At 41.9% G+C, this 16,888-nt stretch overlaps 1 protein-coding gene across 1 annotated transcript in view; it reads left to right on the forward strand.

Annotated features, from left to right (window-relative positions):
- DNTT (DNA nucleotidylexotransferase) overlaps positions 1-16,888 on the forward strand; it is a 149,733-nt gene that overhangs the window by 94,594 nt on the left and 38,251 nt on the right. Inside the window, exon 8 of the mRNA XM_043518301.1 lies at positions 14,417-14,519. Within this exon, the coding sequence (XP_043374236.1) occupies positions 14,417-14,519 (103 nt within the window). The remainder of the gene's footprint in view (positions 1-14,416; positions 14,520-16,888) is intronic.

Here is a 16,888-nt window from a genome sequence, read left to right on the forward strand (position 1 = left end):
AGCAGGGGGGGGAAAGGAGGAAAACCTTTCATGGTGACAAGCAGGTAGGCTAATTCCAGCAGTTAACAAGAATATCAGAGGAACAGTGGGGGGTGGGGTGGGAGGGAGAAATACCATGGGGAAATAGTTTTACTTTGTGTAATGACTCATCCATTCCCAGTCTCTATTCAAGCCTAAGTTAATTGTATCCAGTTTGCAAATTAATTCCAATTCAGCAGTCTCTCGTTGGAGTCTGTTTTTGAAGCTTTTTTGTTGGAGTATAGCCACTCTTAGGTCTGTGATCGAGTGACCAGAGAGATTGAAGTGTTCTCCAACTGGTTTTTGAATGTTATAATTCTTGACGTCTGATTTGTGTCCATTCTTTTACGTAGAGACTGTCCAGTTTGGCCAATGTACATGGCAGAGGGGCATTGCTGGCACATGATGGCATATATCACATTGGTAGATGCGCAGGTGAACGAGCCTCTGATAGTGTGGCTGATGTGATTGACAGAGCCAGAAGAGTACCCAGAAGTCACCTACTACAGGACAGGCCCAACAAAGAAAATAACAGAACGCCACTAGCCATCACCTTCAGCCCCCAACTAAAACCCCTCCAACGCATCATCAAGGATCTACAACCTATCCTGAAGGACGAGCCATCGCTCTCTCAGATCTTGGGAGACAGACCAGTCCTTGCTTACAGACAGCCCCCCAATCTGAAGCAAATACTCACCAGCAACCACACACCACACAACAGAACCACTAACCCAGGAACCTATCCTTGCAACAAAGCCCGTTGCCAACTCTGTCCACATATCTATTCAGGGGACACCATCATAGGGCCTAATCACATCAGCCACACTATCAGAGGCTCGTTCACCTGCGCATCTACCAATGTGATATATGCCATCATGTGCCAGCAATGCCCCTCTGCCATGTACATTGGCCAAACTGGACAGTCTCTACGTAAAAGAATGAATGGACACAAATCAGACGTCAAGAATTATAACATTCAAAAACCAGTTGGAGAACACTTCAATCTCTCTGGTCACTCGATCACAGACCTAAGAGTGGCTATACTCCAACAAAAAAGCTTCAAAAACAGACTCCAACGAGAGACTGCTGAATTGGAATTAATTTGCAAACTGGATACAATTAACTTAGGCTTGAATAGAGACTGGGAATGGATGAGTCATTACACAAAGTAAAACTATTTCCCCATGGTATTTCTCCCTCCCACCCCACCCCCCACTGTTCCTCTGATATTCTTGTTAACTGCTGGAATTAGCCTACCTGCTTGTCACCATGAAAGGTTTTCCTCCTTTCCCCCCCTGCTGTTGGTGATGGCTTATCTTCAGTGATCACTCTCCTTACAGTGTGTATGATAAACCCATTGTTTCATGTTCTCTGTGTGTGTGTATATAAATCTCTCCTCTGTTTTTTCCACCAAATGCATCCGATGAAGTGAGCTGTAGCTCACGAAAGCTTATGCTCTAATAAATTTGTTAGTCTCTAAGGTGCCACAAGTACTCCTTTTCTTTTTGCGAATACAGACTAACACGGCTGCTACTCTGATACCTTCAAATAATCAGTCTTAGCTTATATGATGGTTCCAGTGCACTCAGTGAGACAATACTCTAGTAGGAGTTTCAGTTATGGGTTTCTGTGACAGGTTAGGGACTCACCACCGCAGGGCCTCCTGCTGACTCATCAGGGAATTAGCTCAGTCCAGTGTGGAGCACCCTCCACAGGTGGTGTCCTGTCCATCTTTCACCCTCTTGGCACCTGGACCCATGTTGCTCCCTTCTTGCAGCATCCTCTTCAAGACACTGCCCTCCAGCAGTGCCCCCTAGTCCTCATTCACCCCCTTATGGGGGGAAGGGGGTTTATCAGCAGTCTTTCACTTCACCCAGCCACAGCAGCCAACCACACCCCAAAGTCTAACCCCTTTTGCCAGGGGTCTAGTGCAGTCCACTATCACCACATCCAACATCTGGGTGTATGTGCAAGGGGGGGGAAGGGGGAGACCCAGGCCCTCCCTCTACTCTGGGTCCCAACCCAGGGACCCTTTGGCAGCAGCCTTCCTGCCCTCCTTCTCTCCCCAGGTCACTTCCGCTTTGCACCAGCCCAGCCCGGCCCTTCCCTCAGGGCCTGCAGCCTGGCAGTTACCAGGCTGGCACTCCTTCTGCCCCACCCAAGACAAACCTTCACCCTCTGAAGGCCTGGGAGAGACCACCTGTTCCCTTCCTTAGCAGCCTTTTATATAGGGCTGAGCCTGGCTCTGATTGGCTATCTCTTACTCAGCCTCTGATTGACTCCCTAGCAAGCCTTCTCTGATTGGCTGCCCACCCGCACAGCCTCTCTGGCCTGCTGGAGCCCCCTCTAGTATAGGAGTGGGACAGCCACGCCACTACAGTTTCACTTGTTTCACTTCACCAGTTAGCTGGTGGTATGTAATTTAGATGGGCATGTGGTGTGGACACATTCATAAAACTAGTAATTACTTAATTTAATATAGTCTTATTGTATTTAATTCAAGAAGCTCTTGGTAATCTGTGGCATTACTGCAGTGAATGAGAAGTTCATGGGTGGTGAAATCCTGATCATATTGAATTCAATGGGAGTTTGTCATTAACTTCACTGGGGCCAGGATTTCCCTCTGAGTTCCCTGCCTCTCACACTTCAATACTAACAATTCAAGAACCTTCTCTTCCTATGTTTGCCTATTAAATCTGCAAAAGTTATAGTCCTAATTATTGTAAAAATCCTGTCTATGCCTCGGTGTGGAAGAGTGATCATGTTTGGATCTAGTTTCTCATAAGGCAGGCTAACCTCCCAGCATCCCCAAATTACCTGAAAGCATTGGGGTGAGAACTGCCCCCACCAATGCTCCTTTATGCATTAAAAGCCAAGGTTTCTTGGCCTCCTCTACTGGGTGCTGTTGTTGTAGGGCCAGAGCCAACTCTCATTGACTGCAATGGGAGTTGGATCAGATCCATAGTGAAGGGGAAGAACCATCCCCACAACAAATATTGAGGGGGTGTTGAAGGCTAATGGGGGGGTTATCTTAAAAGGGTGTGAATGTGTATATGTGTAATTATGTGTGTATGCCTACACTGCACATTGAAGATACTCTAATTTGAATGTGTATGTCTAATTTAACAACAGTAATATGTATTGTATGGTATCAGTAAATGATTCAGTTGTCATATCTAAAAATAACTCTCCTCCTGCCTACAAAATTTGTTTGCCACTTAAACAAAAGGTGATTTTGCTGTACCTCTATTTGTTAGTTCCATTAACTCTGTGTATCATTCTGCAATATTTAGTCCCTTTTCTATTGTCAGATTGTCATCACTTTAGCAATTGTGTTTGGCTTTCATAGACAGTTATACATGTGGTTATCTATATTCAAAGGATTATTTAGGTGGCATCAGACATTTTCAGATCACTTGAGGATGTATCTGTCTATGAGCTCTGTTCCTTGCTTTTCCCAAAAGAGGTATGTTGTGGGATGTGCACTTAATTTAACATGTAGTAAATTCCCATATTTCTTCCCACAATTAAAGGACTTACCATTTTCTTTTATATCAGCTTCCAGCATCTCAGTTGGTGTCCAGCCCTCTCTAGAAATTACTTTCAGCAGGATTCATTTTAATCTAAGTTCTTTGGGGGATTTTTTTTTATCTCATGATATTTTGAACACACTCTTGATATGATATCCTAAACCCATGCTCCACGCAATTCTGGACTGGGATTCTTCTTTACTAGTTATCCCAGCTTTCCCTATCAGAAAATGATTCAACAAGAAAAGGACTGGAGGCCTTAAGAGCTATGTTTTATAAATATATAGTGCATATTGGTTGTGCAACAATTCCTGATGGGCTGATTGTTTCGCTGTCTTTCCTGATAGCCATCATTCTCTAACAGCTATTTCACAGCTGAGGTTTCTTCTTCTTCTTCTTTTCAATGAAAAGGCAGGGAAATGATATGGGTAAAAATATCCATTAGCATTATTTATACAGTTTAAATGTGTGAAATGAGAATATATTGTAAATGTGGCTCTGCTATTTTGGTAAGTACAGTCCAGTTCTCTCACACTGTAAACTCAGAACATTATCTAATATCCAGTGCTTATTAGTTCATGTACTCTCCTCTACACACTAGACTTTTCTTTCTTGGAGAAAAACTTAAAGAAAGAGCAAGACACCTTACATTCTAAATATTTATAGTCTTTCTATTTTCTGTTATTTCTTCCAATAAAACATTGACATACAAGAAGAAAAGGAATACTTGTGGCACCTTAGAGACTAACAAATTTATTTGAGCATAAGCTTTTGTGAGCTCACTTCTCACTTCATCGGATGCATTTGGTGGAAAATACAGAGGGGAGATTTATATACACACACAGAAAACATGAAACAATGGGTTTTATCATACACACTGTAAGGAGAGTAATCACTTAAGATGAACCATCACCAGCAGCGGGGGGAGGGGGGGGGAAGGAGGAAAACTTTTCATGGTGACAAGCAAGGTAGACTATTTCCAGCAGTTAACAAGAACATCTGAGGAACAGTGGGGGGGGGGGGGGAGGGAGAAATAACATGGGGAAATAGTTTTACTTTGTGTAATGACTCATCCATTCCCAGTCTCTATTCAAGCCTAATTTAATTGTATCCAGTTTGCAAATTAATTCCAATTCAGCAGTCTCTCGTTGGAGTCTGTTTTTGAAGATTTTTTGTTGAAGGATAGCCACCCTCAGGTCTGTAATCGAGTGACCGGAGAGATTGAAGTGTTCTCCGACTGGTTTTTGAATGTTCTTGACGTCTGATTTGTGTCCATTTATTCTTTTACATAGAGACTGTCCAGTTTGACCAATGTACATGGCAGAGGGGCATTGCTGGCACATGATGGCATATATCACATTGGTAGATGCGCAGGTGAATGAGCCTCTGATAGTGTGGCTGATTGTGATTAGGCCCTATGATGGTGTCCCCTGAATAGATATGTGGACAGAGTTGGCAACGGGCTTTGTTGCAAGGATAGGTTCCTGGGTTAGTGGTTCTGTTGTGTGGTTGCTGGTGAGTATTTGCTTCAGGTTGGAGGGCTGTCTGTAAGCAAGGACTGGCCTGTCTCCCAAGATCTGTGAGAGTTATGGGTCATCCTTCAGAATCGGTTGTAGATCCTTGATGATGCGTTGGAGAGGTTTTAGTTGGGGGCTGAAGGTGATGGCTAGTGCGTTCTGTTATTTTCTTTGTTGGGCCTGTCCTGTAGTAGGTGACTTCTGGGTACTCTTCTGGCTCTGTCAATCTGTTTCTTCACTTCAGCAGGTGGGTATTGTAGTTGTAGGAATGCATGATAGAGATCTTGTAGGTGTTTGTCTCTGTCTGAGGGGTTGGAGCAAATGCGGTTATATCATAGAGCTTGGCTGTAGACAATGGATCGTGTGGTATGATCTGGATGAAAGCTAGAGGCATGTAGGTAGGAATAGCGGTCAGTAAGTTTCCGATATAGGGTGGTTTTTATGTGACCGTCGCGTATTAGCACCGTAGTATCCAGGAAGTGGATCTCTTGTGTGGACTGGTCCAGGCTGAGGTTGATGGTAGGATGGAAACTGTTGAAATCATGGTGGAATTCCTCAAACCCATGGCTTCTTTTCCATGGGTCCAGATGATGAAGATGTCATCAATGTAGCGCAAGTAGAGTAGGGGCATTAGGAGATGAGAGCTGAGGAAGCATTGTTCTAAGTTAGCCATAAAAATGTTGGCATACTGTGGGGCCATGCGGGTACCCATCGCAGTGCCGCTGATTTGAAGGTATACATTGTCCCCAAATGTGAAATAGTCCTCACCCATAACTATTTGATTCTGTGATTCTGGAAGTTCTTATGTACATGCTTAATTATATGTACACGAATAGTCACTTTGAACTCAATTGGAATACTCAGATGTAAAGTAAAGCATGTGTGTGAAGTGTATGCAGGATTGGGCCCTCATGGATCACATTCAGCATTTATAATGCTCCCATGCTGTCAATGAGTTTTGCATGAGTGTGGAGTAGGTAAGGCTTGCTGAAAAGACAGTGGCTTGGCTGTGATATGAATGTTGTAAACTGAACAATTTTTAAAATGGAAATGTTCCATCCGTTTCTCTGAGAAACACAAATAGAAATTGGCCGGCCTGCTTTTAATCTAGGCATTGAGAATTTAGAACCAGTGGGCCAAATTCATCCCTGGTGATTTTGTCTCAGCAACTACCTGAAAAACCCTCTTTCTCCTTTTAAATATTGAGTGCCTTTTTTTCCCTAGTGAAAACGTTCTAGTGCCCTTCACAAGATGCATTTGAGGGCTGGTTAAATTACAGTATATGGCAGCTCTGAGGAAAGATTTCTTTGACTGGCCTGAAAACACTATTAGTAAATCACATTCCTGCTCAAGAACTTCCAAACAGCTGAACAATATTCACTGGGTTTCTAATGATAAATCAGCCAAACAATTTGCTCTTTAGTAGAGAGGGACAGGTCTGAGGTGAATGATTCAACTCTTCGCACAAAAATAAAATCAAGCAGAGTCTTGATTAAGAAGGATTTGAAAAAACTGTAATAATCCCATTATCAATTTAATATGAGCCTGTAAATTTATTTTAAAAATGTTGGCTATAAAGAAAAATCGCCAAGTACTGCAGTTATATAACTTAAATAAATGGAATATGTATTGCTCACAGAATCATAGATTTTAATGCCAGAAGGGACCTTTATGATATTCTAGTCTGACCTCATCTATAACAGAGGTCAGAGCATTTCAGCCAGTGGTACTTGCATCAAGCTCATAACTTCTGGTTGAGCCAGAGAATAATTTTTAGAAAGACATCCAATCTGGGTTTTAAGACTTCAGGTGATTGTGAATCCATATGCCCCTAGGTAAATTGTTCCAATGATTAATTATCCTGACTGCTTAAAAAAACAAAACAAAACAAAAAAAGGCTTTATTTTTCGTCTGAATTCACTTTAGCTTCAGCTTGAAGCTGTTTATTTGATCTAGTAGATAAAGGCATAATAGTTTTGTATTAAGAGAATTCTTACCTCCCATTCCCCTTAAGCACTTATAGACTATGATCAAGTGTCCTCTTTGTAAAACTAAATAGACAGAACTTCAGATATTCTTGGTATGCAGGAGGACTCATTTGGGTTTAAAGGAACTTTTAGTAGGTAATCTGATTTCCCCCCCAGCTTCAAGGCAGGACTGATTTGGTTTCCTCATTTCTAAACTGTCCTTGACTCTTAAAGATTATTCTTAAGTAAGCTTTTTGAACATTAGGGATAGTTCCTAAAACCACTGAGTTGTGATTGGGGCAGAAGTTTGTATATAGTCCCTGATCTAGTAAAGCTCTTAAGGTTGCTGTGTTTTCCATAATAATCTCTTATCCAAGTCCTGACCAGTACTAATACTACTTAGATTGACAACATAGATCATTCAGGTTTATTCCACAACATACAACATATGGTGTTGACCAAATAGGAAATTTTTATGGAGATCAGAACAAGCTTTTAGAAATATCAAAACAAATATGTACATTTTGAAAGATTGTCAGTGGAAACAGAGAGAGCAAGGGATAAGAAGAAATATACAAGTAGAAAGGCTACTACAGCATTAACTTAAAGAAAAATTTCAATGGAGAAAACATCTGTTTTTCCACAGTAATAGAGCACAGAATGGTTCAAAATGCAAAGTGATTAATAAATAAAATGTTGTGTAAAAAAGGAAAGCCCCATATCTGATGTAATAATGCCTTATAGAAAAGTAAAGGTGGATGAAGCCAGTAAGAGAGAGGTCGAAATCATTGGGCTGTGTTTCTCAAAATTTATGAGAGAATTGTAGTGAGGCGGAGTGGCCTGCCTCCAAACCAGAGGGGGAGAAACCACCCCTCTGCTCCCTGGTGGGCAGAGCCAGGCTGCGCCTGCCCCTTGCGCTGGAAGCTGAGAGGTGGCACACGAAGTATAAGAGGAGGGGCCTCTGGCTCAGTTGGGCCAGAGCCAGTGAAGGAGACAGTCAGACTCTAGTCTGCTGAAGGCTTCCGGCTGTACTACAGAGTCGGGCAGTACCCTGACCCTAGAGGAGACTGAGTGCGGAGAGGAGCTGCTGGGACTGTCAGCTGCCATCCACCCAGAGAAGACTGAGTGGAGATAGGGTGACCAGACAGCAAGAGTGAAAAATTGGGATGGGGGTGGGGGGTAATAGGAGCATATATAAGAAAAAGACCCACAAATTGGGACTGTCCCTATAAAATCTGGTCTACCTAAGTGGAGAAGAGCTGCTAGGATGGCTGGCTGCCAAATACCCCAAGGAGAGACGGAGGACCCTTGGACCATGGAGCCCAGTCCCCAGACTGTGGTAGGAAGTAGCTCAGGGAAACCAGACTTTAGTCTGATTTTGCTGTCAGAACATGAGTCAGCGTATTTCAGTGGGATCCCTGCTGACCCAGTGGTGGAACCCTCCATCACTGTCAGGGCCCTGGGCTGGGACCCGATGGGGTAGGGTGGGCCCAGATCCCTGTACCCCTTGCTTCCCACCCTCCTCCATGCCCCATGGGGTGGCAGCCTCACCACCTGAGGCTGAATGGCATGTGTTTGCCTTTGGTCTGCCCAGCAAGAGACTGCTTACTGCTCTGCCTGCTTGGGGACCAGAGCTCCTGAGACTGTTTACTGTTCTGCCCTGCCCAGAGAGCCAGAGCCCCAAAGACTACTTGTTGCTCTGCCCTGTCCAGAGTTCCTGAGCCTTTAAACTACTTAGTGTCCTACCCTACCCAAAGGGCCCGGGCTCTAGCCCAGTGATTTGCTAATTCCCCTGCTGCTTGACTGTGATTACTGACATAGTGAGGCAGAGTGGCCTCCCTCTGAGCCAGAGGGGGAAGGACAACCGCCAACCCAGTACAAGAATAATGAAAGAAAGACCTAGATGATATCAGAAAATGTCAACAAGAGACTTGGTAACTAACAGGAGCACCAAGGAGGAGATGATGGTGATGGTTGAAGAATATGTCACTTAGTTCCTGCCTTGAAAATCTTACTTGTGTGTCTTCCTTTTTTCTGTTAAGAGGGCATAGCACACTGTGGGCTCTGGTGAGATGTAAACAATAAATAGTAATATTTAAGCACAACAAAATATCCCTTGTAAAGGCTATGAATTGGTTCTAGTCTAAAGCCATTTAAAACTGTATCAGATCTATCTGAAGGTATTGTACAGTATTTTATTTTACTTTCCTGTTATATGTTTGGATACTATAAGCCAGTGGTTCCCAAACTTGTTCTGCTGCTTGTGCAGGGAAAGTCCCTGGCGGGCCGGGCCAGTTTGTTTACCTGCCGTGTCCGCAGGTTCAGCCGATCGCTGCTCCCAGTGGCCGTGGTTCGCTGCTCCAGGCCAATGGGAGCTGCTGGAAGTGGTGCGGGCCAAGGGACGTACTGGCTGCCACTTCCAGCAGCTCCCATTGGCCTGGAGCTGCGAACCACAGCCACTGGGAGCAGCGATTGGCCGAACCTGTGGACGTGGCAGGTAAACAAATTGGCCTGGCCCGGCCCGTCAGGGGCTTTCCCTGCACAAGCAGCAGAACAAGTTTGGGAACCACTGCTATAAGCAATTATTCTGACAAACATAAGATATTGCAGTTTGTTCTGTATTCCTTATACTACAAGGGCATGGAAGGTTAAGATAAGCTTATATTTTACCAAAATGGGAGCATAGAAATGGAAATCTAGTATCTTCCTCCATATCAATTTGAACTCTATATAAGCATGGTATACTAAATGGATTCCAGGGTTTTGACACACAACTTTTCTCTGCAAAAAGGTTGTTCAAGCCATTCCATTAGTGAACCTTTTGTGTGTTAGCAAAATGCCACTCCATCTAACCTTAACAAAATCCAGTGGCAACCTGCTCCATTCTTCGAATTGAATTAAAAGCAACTAGTTGTTAGGATCAGTGATGATATGACATAGTCATTAAAGTGAAATAAAGAGGTCCCAAAAATATACCCTAAGTGTAACTCAAATTATTGCATGTGTTGTCCTTATGGAAAAATATCATCTGAGTTGTCAATTACATTATCCTTTAATCAATATTATTCATGTTCCATAATGCTATACCAGTATGTGACTTGGAATTTAGTAGTTTTTTTTTAAAAGCAAACCCCAACAACCTAAGGTTAATTAACTGAATAGTAAGAGACACTTATCAACTTTATAGAAGTTTAGTTTAACAAGAATTGAATACATATTTAAACATTCTTCCTTTTATATTCTTAAGGCTTGCCTCCATAACAGCACAGATGATTAGGACAGTCCCTATTACTGTGTGCTCAATCCTGCAAGGTGCTGTGCACTCTGTCCCCAATCTAGAAAAGCACTTGAGCACATGCTTAACTTTAAATCTATACGCATGCATAAAATTAAGAAGTGCATAAGTGTTCTGCTGGATTGGGACCAGAGTGCTCAGCAGCAGCAGTGTCATTTGCTATTCAGCAAAGGGAGCAGTTCCCCTGCCCCCCCCCCCGACTTTCGTTTTCTCCTTCCACAGACTTTTCATAGATCCATATACTCCATTATGTTTTCCACTTTTTGCTCCTTCCCTTCTCACCCCCCCCCCCCAGACTTTGAATGCAATCCTTAGGAAAGCAATAATTACCTAGCTTTTCTCATTTGTTGTGCTATTTGGGACAGAGAATGTTCTGTGTTGCTGGCATAACTGTGCCCCACCACCCAGAATTTTTCTGAAATGAGACCCCCTACTCAGAACCTTGCACAATCAAGCCCCATATGCACTAGTTGTACAGTGCCAAAAACTCCCATGGCCCCATATCCATTCCATGGATGAAATCCTGACCCTCTTTAATGATGAAGCCAATGAGATTTGTGCCAATGGAAACAGGATGTCACCCCTTATGCACATTCCTGAGTGTTTGTGCATAATGTGTAGGCATTAAACATTTATTCCTCTTAAACACATTATGCAAAATTTGAGCCTACTACATTATTTTCCTATTTTGAGTGGGGAACAACCAACAAGTGTAGAATTAAATAAACTCTTTGGTAAATATTTCAGAGGGAAATTAGGCTGAGAGTCTCCCAATAGTGATCTGACTGTGTAAAAAAGAGGGTAAATCCAATAAGAGTTAATTTGATGGGGAATCTGGTACACTAGTATGACAATAACTTGTACCTTCCCCACCAGAAGTTGGTCCAATAAAATATATTACCTTTCCTGCCTTGTCTCTCTAATAACAATCATAATAATCTTATTATTTTTATGTAGAGTTTTTATATTAGACCTAAACATTCTAACATTGTGTGTGATAAAGCATAATGCCCTATGCTTGGCCAAACAGTAGAAAAAGTAAATGTACTCATGGAACTTTAGAGGCAAGTACAGTATAGTTGCCTGAGCATGTTGAGCTATTAGCCCAAATTAGGGTTGCCACCTCTGACTGAAACTATTCCGGGAAATTTTTTTCCAACATGACATAAGATATTTTAAGAAAATGACATTAAAATCTCCTGGATTGCTTTCAGTAGTCACTAGGAGATCTTTGCCAATTCTGGAGGGTTGGCAACCCTAGCCCAAATTGCTGCATGCAGGTGTGGAGGGGCAGAGATTACTATGCCAATGAATAGGTTGGAATGACAACAATGGAGAAATGGTTTCAGCCCCATGGCCTGTAAGGTTCTTACCCTCTCAATTTCCTGCACAAAACATAATTTTGAGCAAGAATGACTTTCCCCTAATGACGCTCCTAGGGAGACAATATGGACTGATGGTTAGGGCACTGGATAGGAGTAAGGAGATCACCTCTTTATTCTTGGCTCTTTGCTGGCTAGTATGTATGACATTGGGCAAGTCATCTTACCTCTCTGTGTCTCACTTTCCACTTCTCTAAAATTGGGAAAGTAATGCCTCCTCTGAAAAGCATTTTGAGACATTTAAATGAAAATTGCTATATAAAAGCTCGGTATAATTATAGTTTGCAGTATTGTTGAAATCACGTTGGCCCCATGATACGGGAGAGACAAGGTGGGTGAGGTAATATCTTTTATTGGACCAACTTCAGTTGGTGAAAGACACAAGCCTTCAAGCTCCACAGAGTTGGTGTGACCTGAAAATGAGCTTTGTGGGGCTCAAAAGCTTGTCTCTTTCACCAAAAGAAGTTGGTCCAATATTACCTTGCACTCCATCTCTCTCTGTATAATTATAATAATTTACAATATAATGGATTCCATCTTATAGTGTAAGTGAAAATCTATTGCATGGAATATTTTTTAATTATCTTAACTTCTCAAGGTTTGAACCGCTGTTCTGACTTTTGTGCCTAGACTCATGCTTTATTTGAAATTTCTCTTAAGATCATTTCCACCTTCTTAAGAGATTTTGATTTAGTTTGTGCAGTCACTGCACAATAGTTGCATTATCGTAAATTAGTCTGTTTGTCAAAAGTAAAACTGATTTTCATTTCCTTTAGAGCTCTGCTGCATCTACTCTAGCATCTTGCCTGTCAATCATATGATTTTCTGTCATATGGATGCCAGTTGACATGTCTGTCAGCCATATCAATTCTTACAAATATTCCAGATTTGAGGAAATCTGATTCAGTTTTATGAAACACTGTAGAAAAAAGGAATATTTGCTTAGATCGTAATGCTAGCTCCCACACATTTTAAAATGGAAATCTTTTGTCTTGGATATTTCCAATTTTCAGACCCATTGTGCAACAATTATTTCACATTGTTTCCTAGAGATCTGTCACTTACTTTTGAATGAGTCATTTCCCCACAGTTTCATTGATTTGATTGCCTTGAAACTTAAATGTGATTTAGGAGGAAAAATTCTCTTTGCAGTGTGCCAGAGGAATTTGGACCCTAGCTGGGAATAATGTAGAACTGAAACACTCACCTGAATTATATCATAATATATGGAAGTTCCATACTATACACTTTATAACATATAGAGTATTGACCATGCACCAAGAGTGTAATTCACTCATCTTGCATAATGTTTAAGTAATAAGACTTTCTATGGAAGAAATGCCAGTAGACTGGGGAGGTAAAATCTACTCCTCCAACACAGGGCCAGGAGTCAGGGCTGCAGTAAATTGCACTCCATCCAGTTTTTGCTACCACAGACTAAGAGCTGGAGCAGTGATTCTAGCTCCTCTGTACTAAATACAAAAGTTTGGGGGCCACTAGATCTGTTGCCAATACAGGTTGCATGACTTCTGTCCCCTTACCTGCCCAATCACAGATCTTTGAGATGGCCTAGGTGGGCACTATGCAGAGATGTGCAAGCAAGCCTCGTGGCAGTGCTTAAACTGGGATGAACACCTCATGCTGGTTCTACACTCCACAGGTGAACGTCACCCTCAAATAAGTCACAAATGCTTCAAAAATCTAAAGATGACCCCCATTATATCTTGTTTACCTGATAACACCAGTCAAGCTCATTGACTTCAACAAGAATATTATTGGGCCCTTACTTAGCTCAAGTGTAGTTCTTTTAATCTGCAAAACTCATTTATAAATATTAATTTGTTAATCCTCCCAAAAGACCTAGAGAGAGGTGGCAGGTTCTAGTTCATGATTATTACTCCCTGTTATGTCGAGTTACTTTGATATGTTGACTTTTAACATTTACACCATAGTATGAACTTGTCAAAATGAATCAAACTTGAGGGTGTACAGGGCAAGCTGGACACTTGGATTTAAGTAAAGAAAGACAAGAGACCATCACATAAGAAAATAATTCTTTTCTCTAAATGACATTTCCAGTTAAACCCATTAACATGGGAGTCGGGACTTGACTGTAGAATCTTTATTCACTATGGTAAACAATCATATGAGTAAGACTATTAAAGTTGAACTATTCCGTTAAAACAAAACAAACGTTTTAAATAGAAGAAATGTCCTACATACAGATATTTTATGTCTGTCATAATAGGGAGGAATACAATTACCTGTAATCACACTTTTTGTTAATTCAAAATGTTCCATCAAAATCTAAAGAATGTTAGAGTCTACAGCAGTTAGATTGGCAAGTTTATCAGCTGTTGCTGCTCTGGATTCATAATATATACTATTATATCCTGATTATGATTTCCTCCTTCTTTTCTAAGATTTGAAGAGAGAGATTTAACATCTCAAGTTACCAAAACGATCTGTATTATCTAGTTTGAACAACAGAAGAAATACATCAAATACTGTAAATTATTGCTTAACAAAGAACAGTGACAGGTCTGATAAAAGAAATAGATTCCATTTTGATTATGTTTGAAGAAACATTGCTATCATTTTATCCTGCAAACTCTTCTTATAATGCAGCAAAAATATTCTCTTTGAAAGTAAGGCTGAAATTCAGCAGGAACTTTACTGTTTTATTCTTCATATTTATTATTGCTAGGGGTAAGAAGATTGGACATGATGTCGATTTTCTGATCACCAGTCCAGGACTAAGACAAGAGGAAGAAGTTTTACATAAAGTGATTGACTTATGGAAAAAGCAGGTATGAAGCAAATAATATTTGCTGTCAAAATAATAATAATGTCAAAAATGTGACAGGGCAAGGCCAGATGGCTTTAGAAAAGTAGTGGGATATAGATATATTAGCTCCAGGCTAAACAAATCCCTGGTACCAGGATAAGTTAAATGGCAGCTGCTCCAGGTTAATTAAGACACCTGGGGCCAATTAAGAACTTTCCAGAAGGCAGGGAGAAGGCTAGGTTGATTGGGACACCTGAAGCCAATCAGGGACTGGCTGAAACTTAGTTAAAAGCCTCTCAGTTAGTCAGGTGGGTGTGGATATAAGGAGCTGTGGGAGGAAGTTGTGCTGTTGGAGAGACTGAGCAGTACACACCATATCGGGCACAAGGAAGGAGGCCCTGAGGTAAGGGTAAAATGGAGCTTGAGGAAGTGGGAGCTGCTGTGGGGAAGTAGCCCAGGGAATTGTATGGTCAGCTACCATAGCTGATACTATTAGGGTCCCTGGGCTGGAGCCTGGTGTAGAGGGTGGGCCTGGGCCTCACCCCTTTGCCTCTCTCCCCTCCCTCCCCCTGATTAATCACTGAGACTGGGAGATAACAGAGTCTGTGCAAGGGAGGATAGCTTCTCCTCACCTTCCCTCGCTGGCTTATGATGAAAATGGCTCAGCAGACTGTGACGCTTCTCTCTAGAGAGAGAAGGGTTATGTGGAGGGTCATAGTGAGCCTCTGAGGCTATCAAAATCTGCCAGGAAATGCGGGACCCACAGAGACAAGGACAGACCTTTGTCACAATATAAAGGAATTTTGTTAACAGCACTGGATTCAGCACTGTAAGCTGATGTAGAGATAGGTGATGAGTGCCTTAGAAATGCTTATGATACTAATATTTAACTCTCCAGAAAGGATTTGAATATTAGATGGTGCAGGTGCCTCAAACTATTTTAGCTCAATAAATATGGTCTCTTGGGAATAATCAATCTGCTACTTCTCCTTACATTCATTGCTAGTAAAAATATCAATATAAATTTAATTACTGTACCATTCAAAGGGATTGATTACAAGTCAGGCACATTCTTTTGTCTCATATGAAATGTAATAGTATTTGTATTTGGAGGACATATTGCTTTCAGAGTCACTTTTCTTGGCATTACATTGGAAATCATTTTGCTTCACGTAAAAGGACAGCTCTCTTTGTGAAGTGAATTGTCAAAAGCCCAGAAGCTAAGTAAGATCAGCTTTCAGTTCAAGTGGTAGAGAGAGGATAATTTTAAATTAGTTCTGGAATTATATGTATTTTTCAGTGTGTTAATTAGGAACAGACATCAAATGATTCAGTGGTTTGGAAAAGCCTCCTAACAGATATCTGTGAAGGTGGTACAGAGCTTTTGAGCTGACCAAATGCTAACCTACCAACTTTCTCAGTAGATCCTGGATCCTTCTCCATAGGTACACAACACAGCCCTAGCTCCCTTCCTCCAGTCAGCTTCCAATCTCTGAAGAAATTCCAAGCCTTCCTTCTGAGTCCTGGGCTTCTACTTTAGTTATGCACAGTATACTTATTGGGACAGATCCTCAGCAGGTGTAAATTGCCATAGCTTTGAAGTCAATGGAGGATCTGTGAGGATCCAGTAAGGATCTGTGCTGTTATTATTGAATGCATCCGATGAAGTGAGCTGTAGCTCATGAAAGCTTATGCGCAAATAAGTTTTAGTTTCTAAGGTGCCACAAGTACTCCTTTTTCTTTTTTGCGAATACAGACTAACACGGCTGCTACTCTGAAACCTGTTGTTGTTGTTTTTTTAAAGCTTCTTTCACGGGGACCCTACTCACTTTATACAGGGCAACGTACGCTGTCTTCTGGGCAGCTGTCTTTAGACTTCAAATAGGAGCTGTGGGAGGGCTCTCCAGGACTATATAGCTAATGCCAGATTGAAAAATGTGCCATGCCTTCAGCTGGGGTAAGAGTCTGCACACTGTGAGTGCAGCACTTCATTCCCCCCCCACACAGGAAACTTCGAATAGTACCCCTCTTATTCTCGTGGGATCAATGCTTATAATTGAGGGAATCAGACAGCCACACACGCGGGCAGTGCAGTTCACCTTGTGCTGCTCTATTTAAACTAAGGGACAGGGAACTGAAAATAGAAAGCTGTTTAAAAAAGAGAGAGAGATAAAACTAGGCAGATGAAGCACAGGGAGAAGAGAGGATGGTAAGTAAAGAAAGGAGAAGGGGTTGATAAATGGATCAGGCTTCAGTTGGAGAAGCCATGAGAGCAAAGAAATGAAGGAAATGGCAGGTAGAGGTGGTGGAGGAAGGGTGTAAGTTGGCAGAAAGAGCCAAGCCTAAATATACTGGGGATCAGTTTAAGAGATAGGCAGAGTCCCCTTCCCC

Source organism: Dermochelys coriacea, chromosome 7 (genome assembly GCF_009764565.3).
Source record: "Dermochelys coriacea isolate rDerCor1 chromosome 7, rDerCor1.pri.v4, whole genome shotgun sequence".
Classification (NCBI taxonomy): Eukaryota; Metazoa; Chordata; order Testudines; family Dermochelyidae; genus Dermochelys; species Dermochelys coriacea.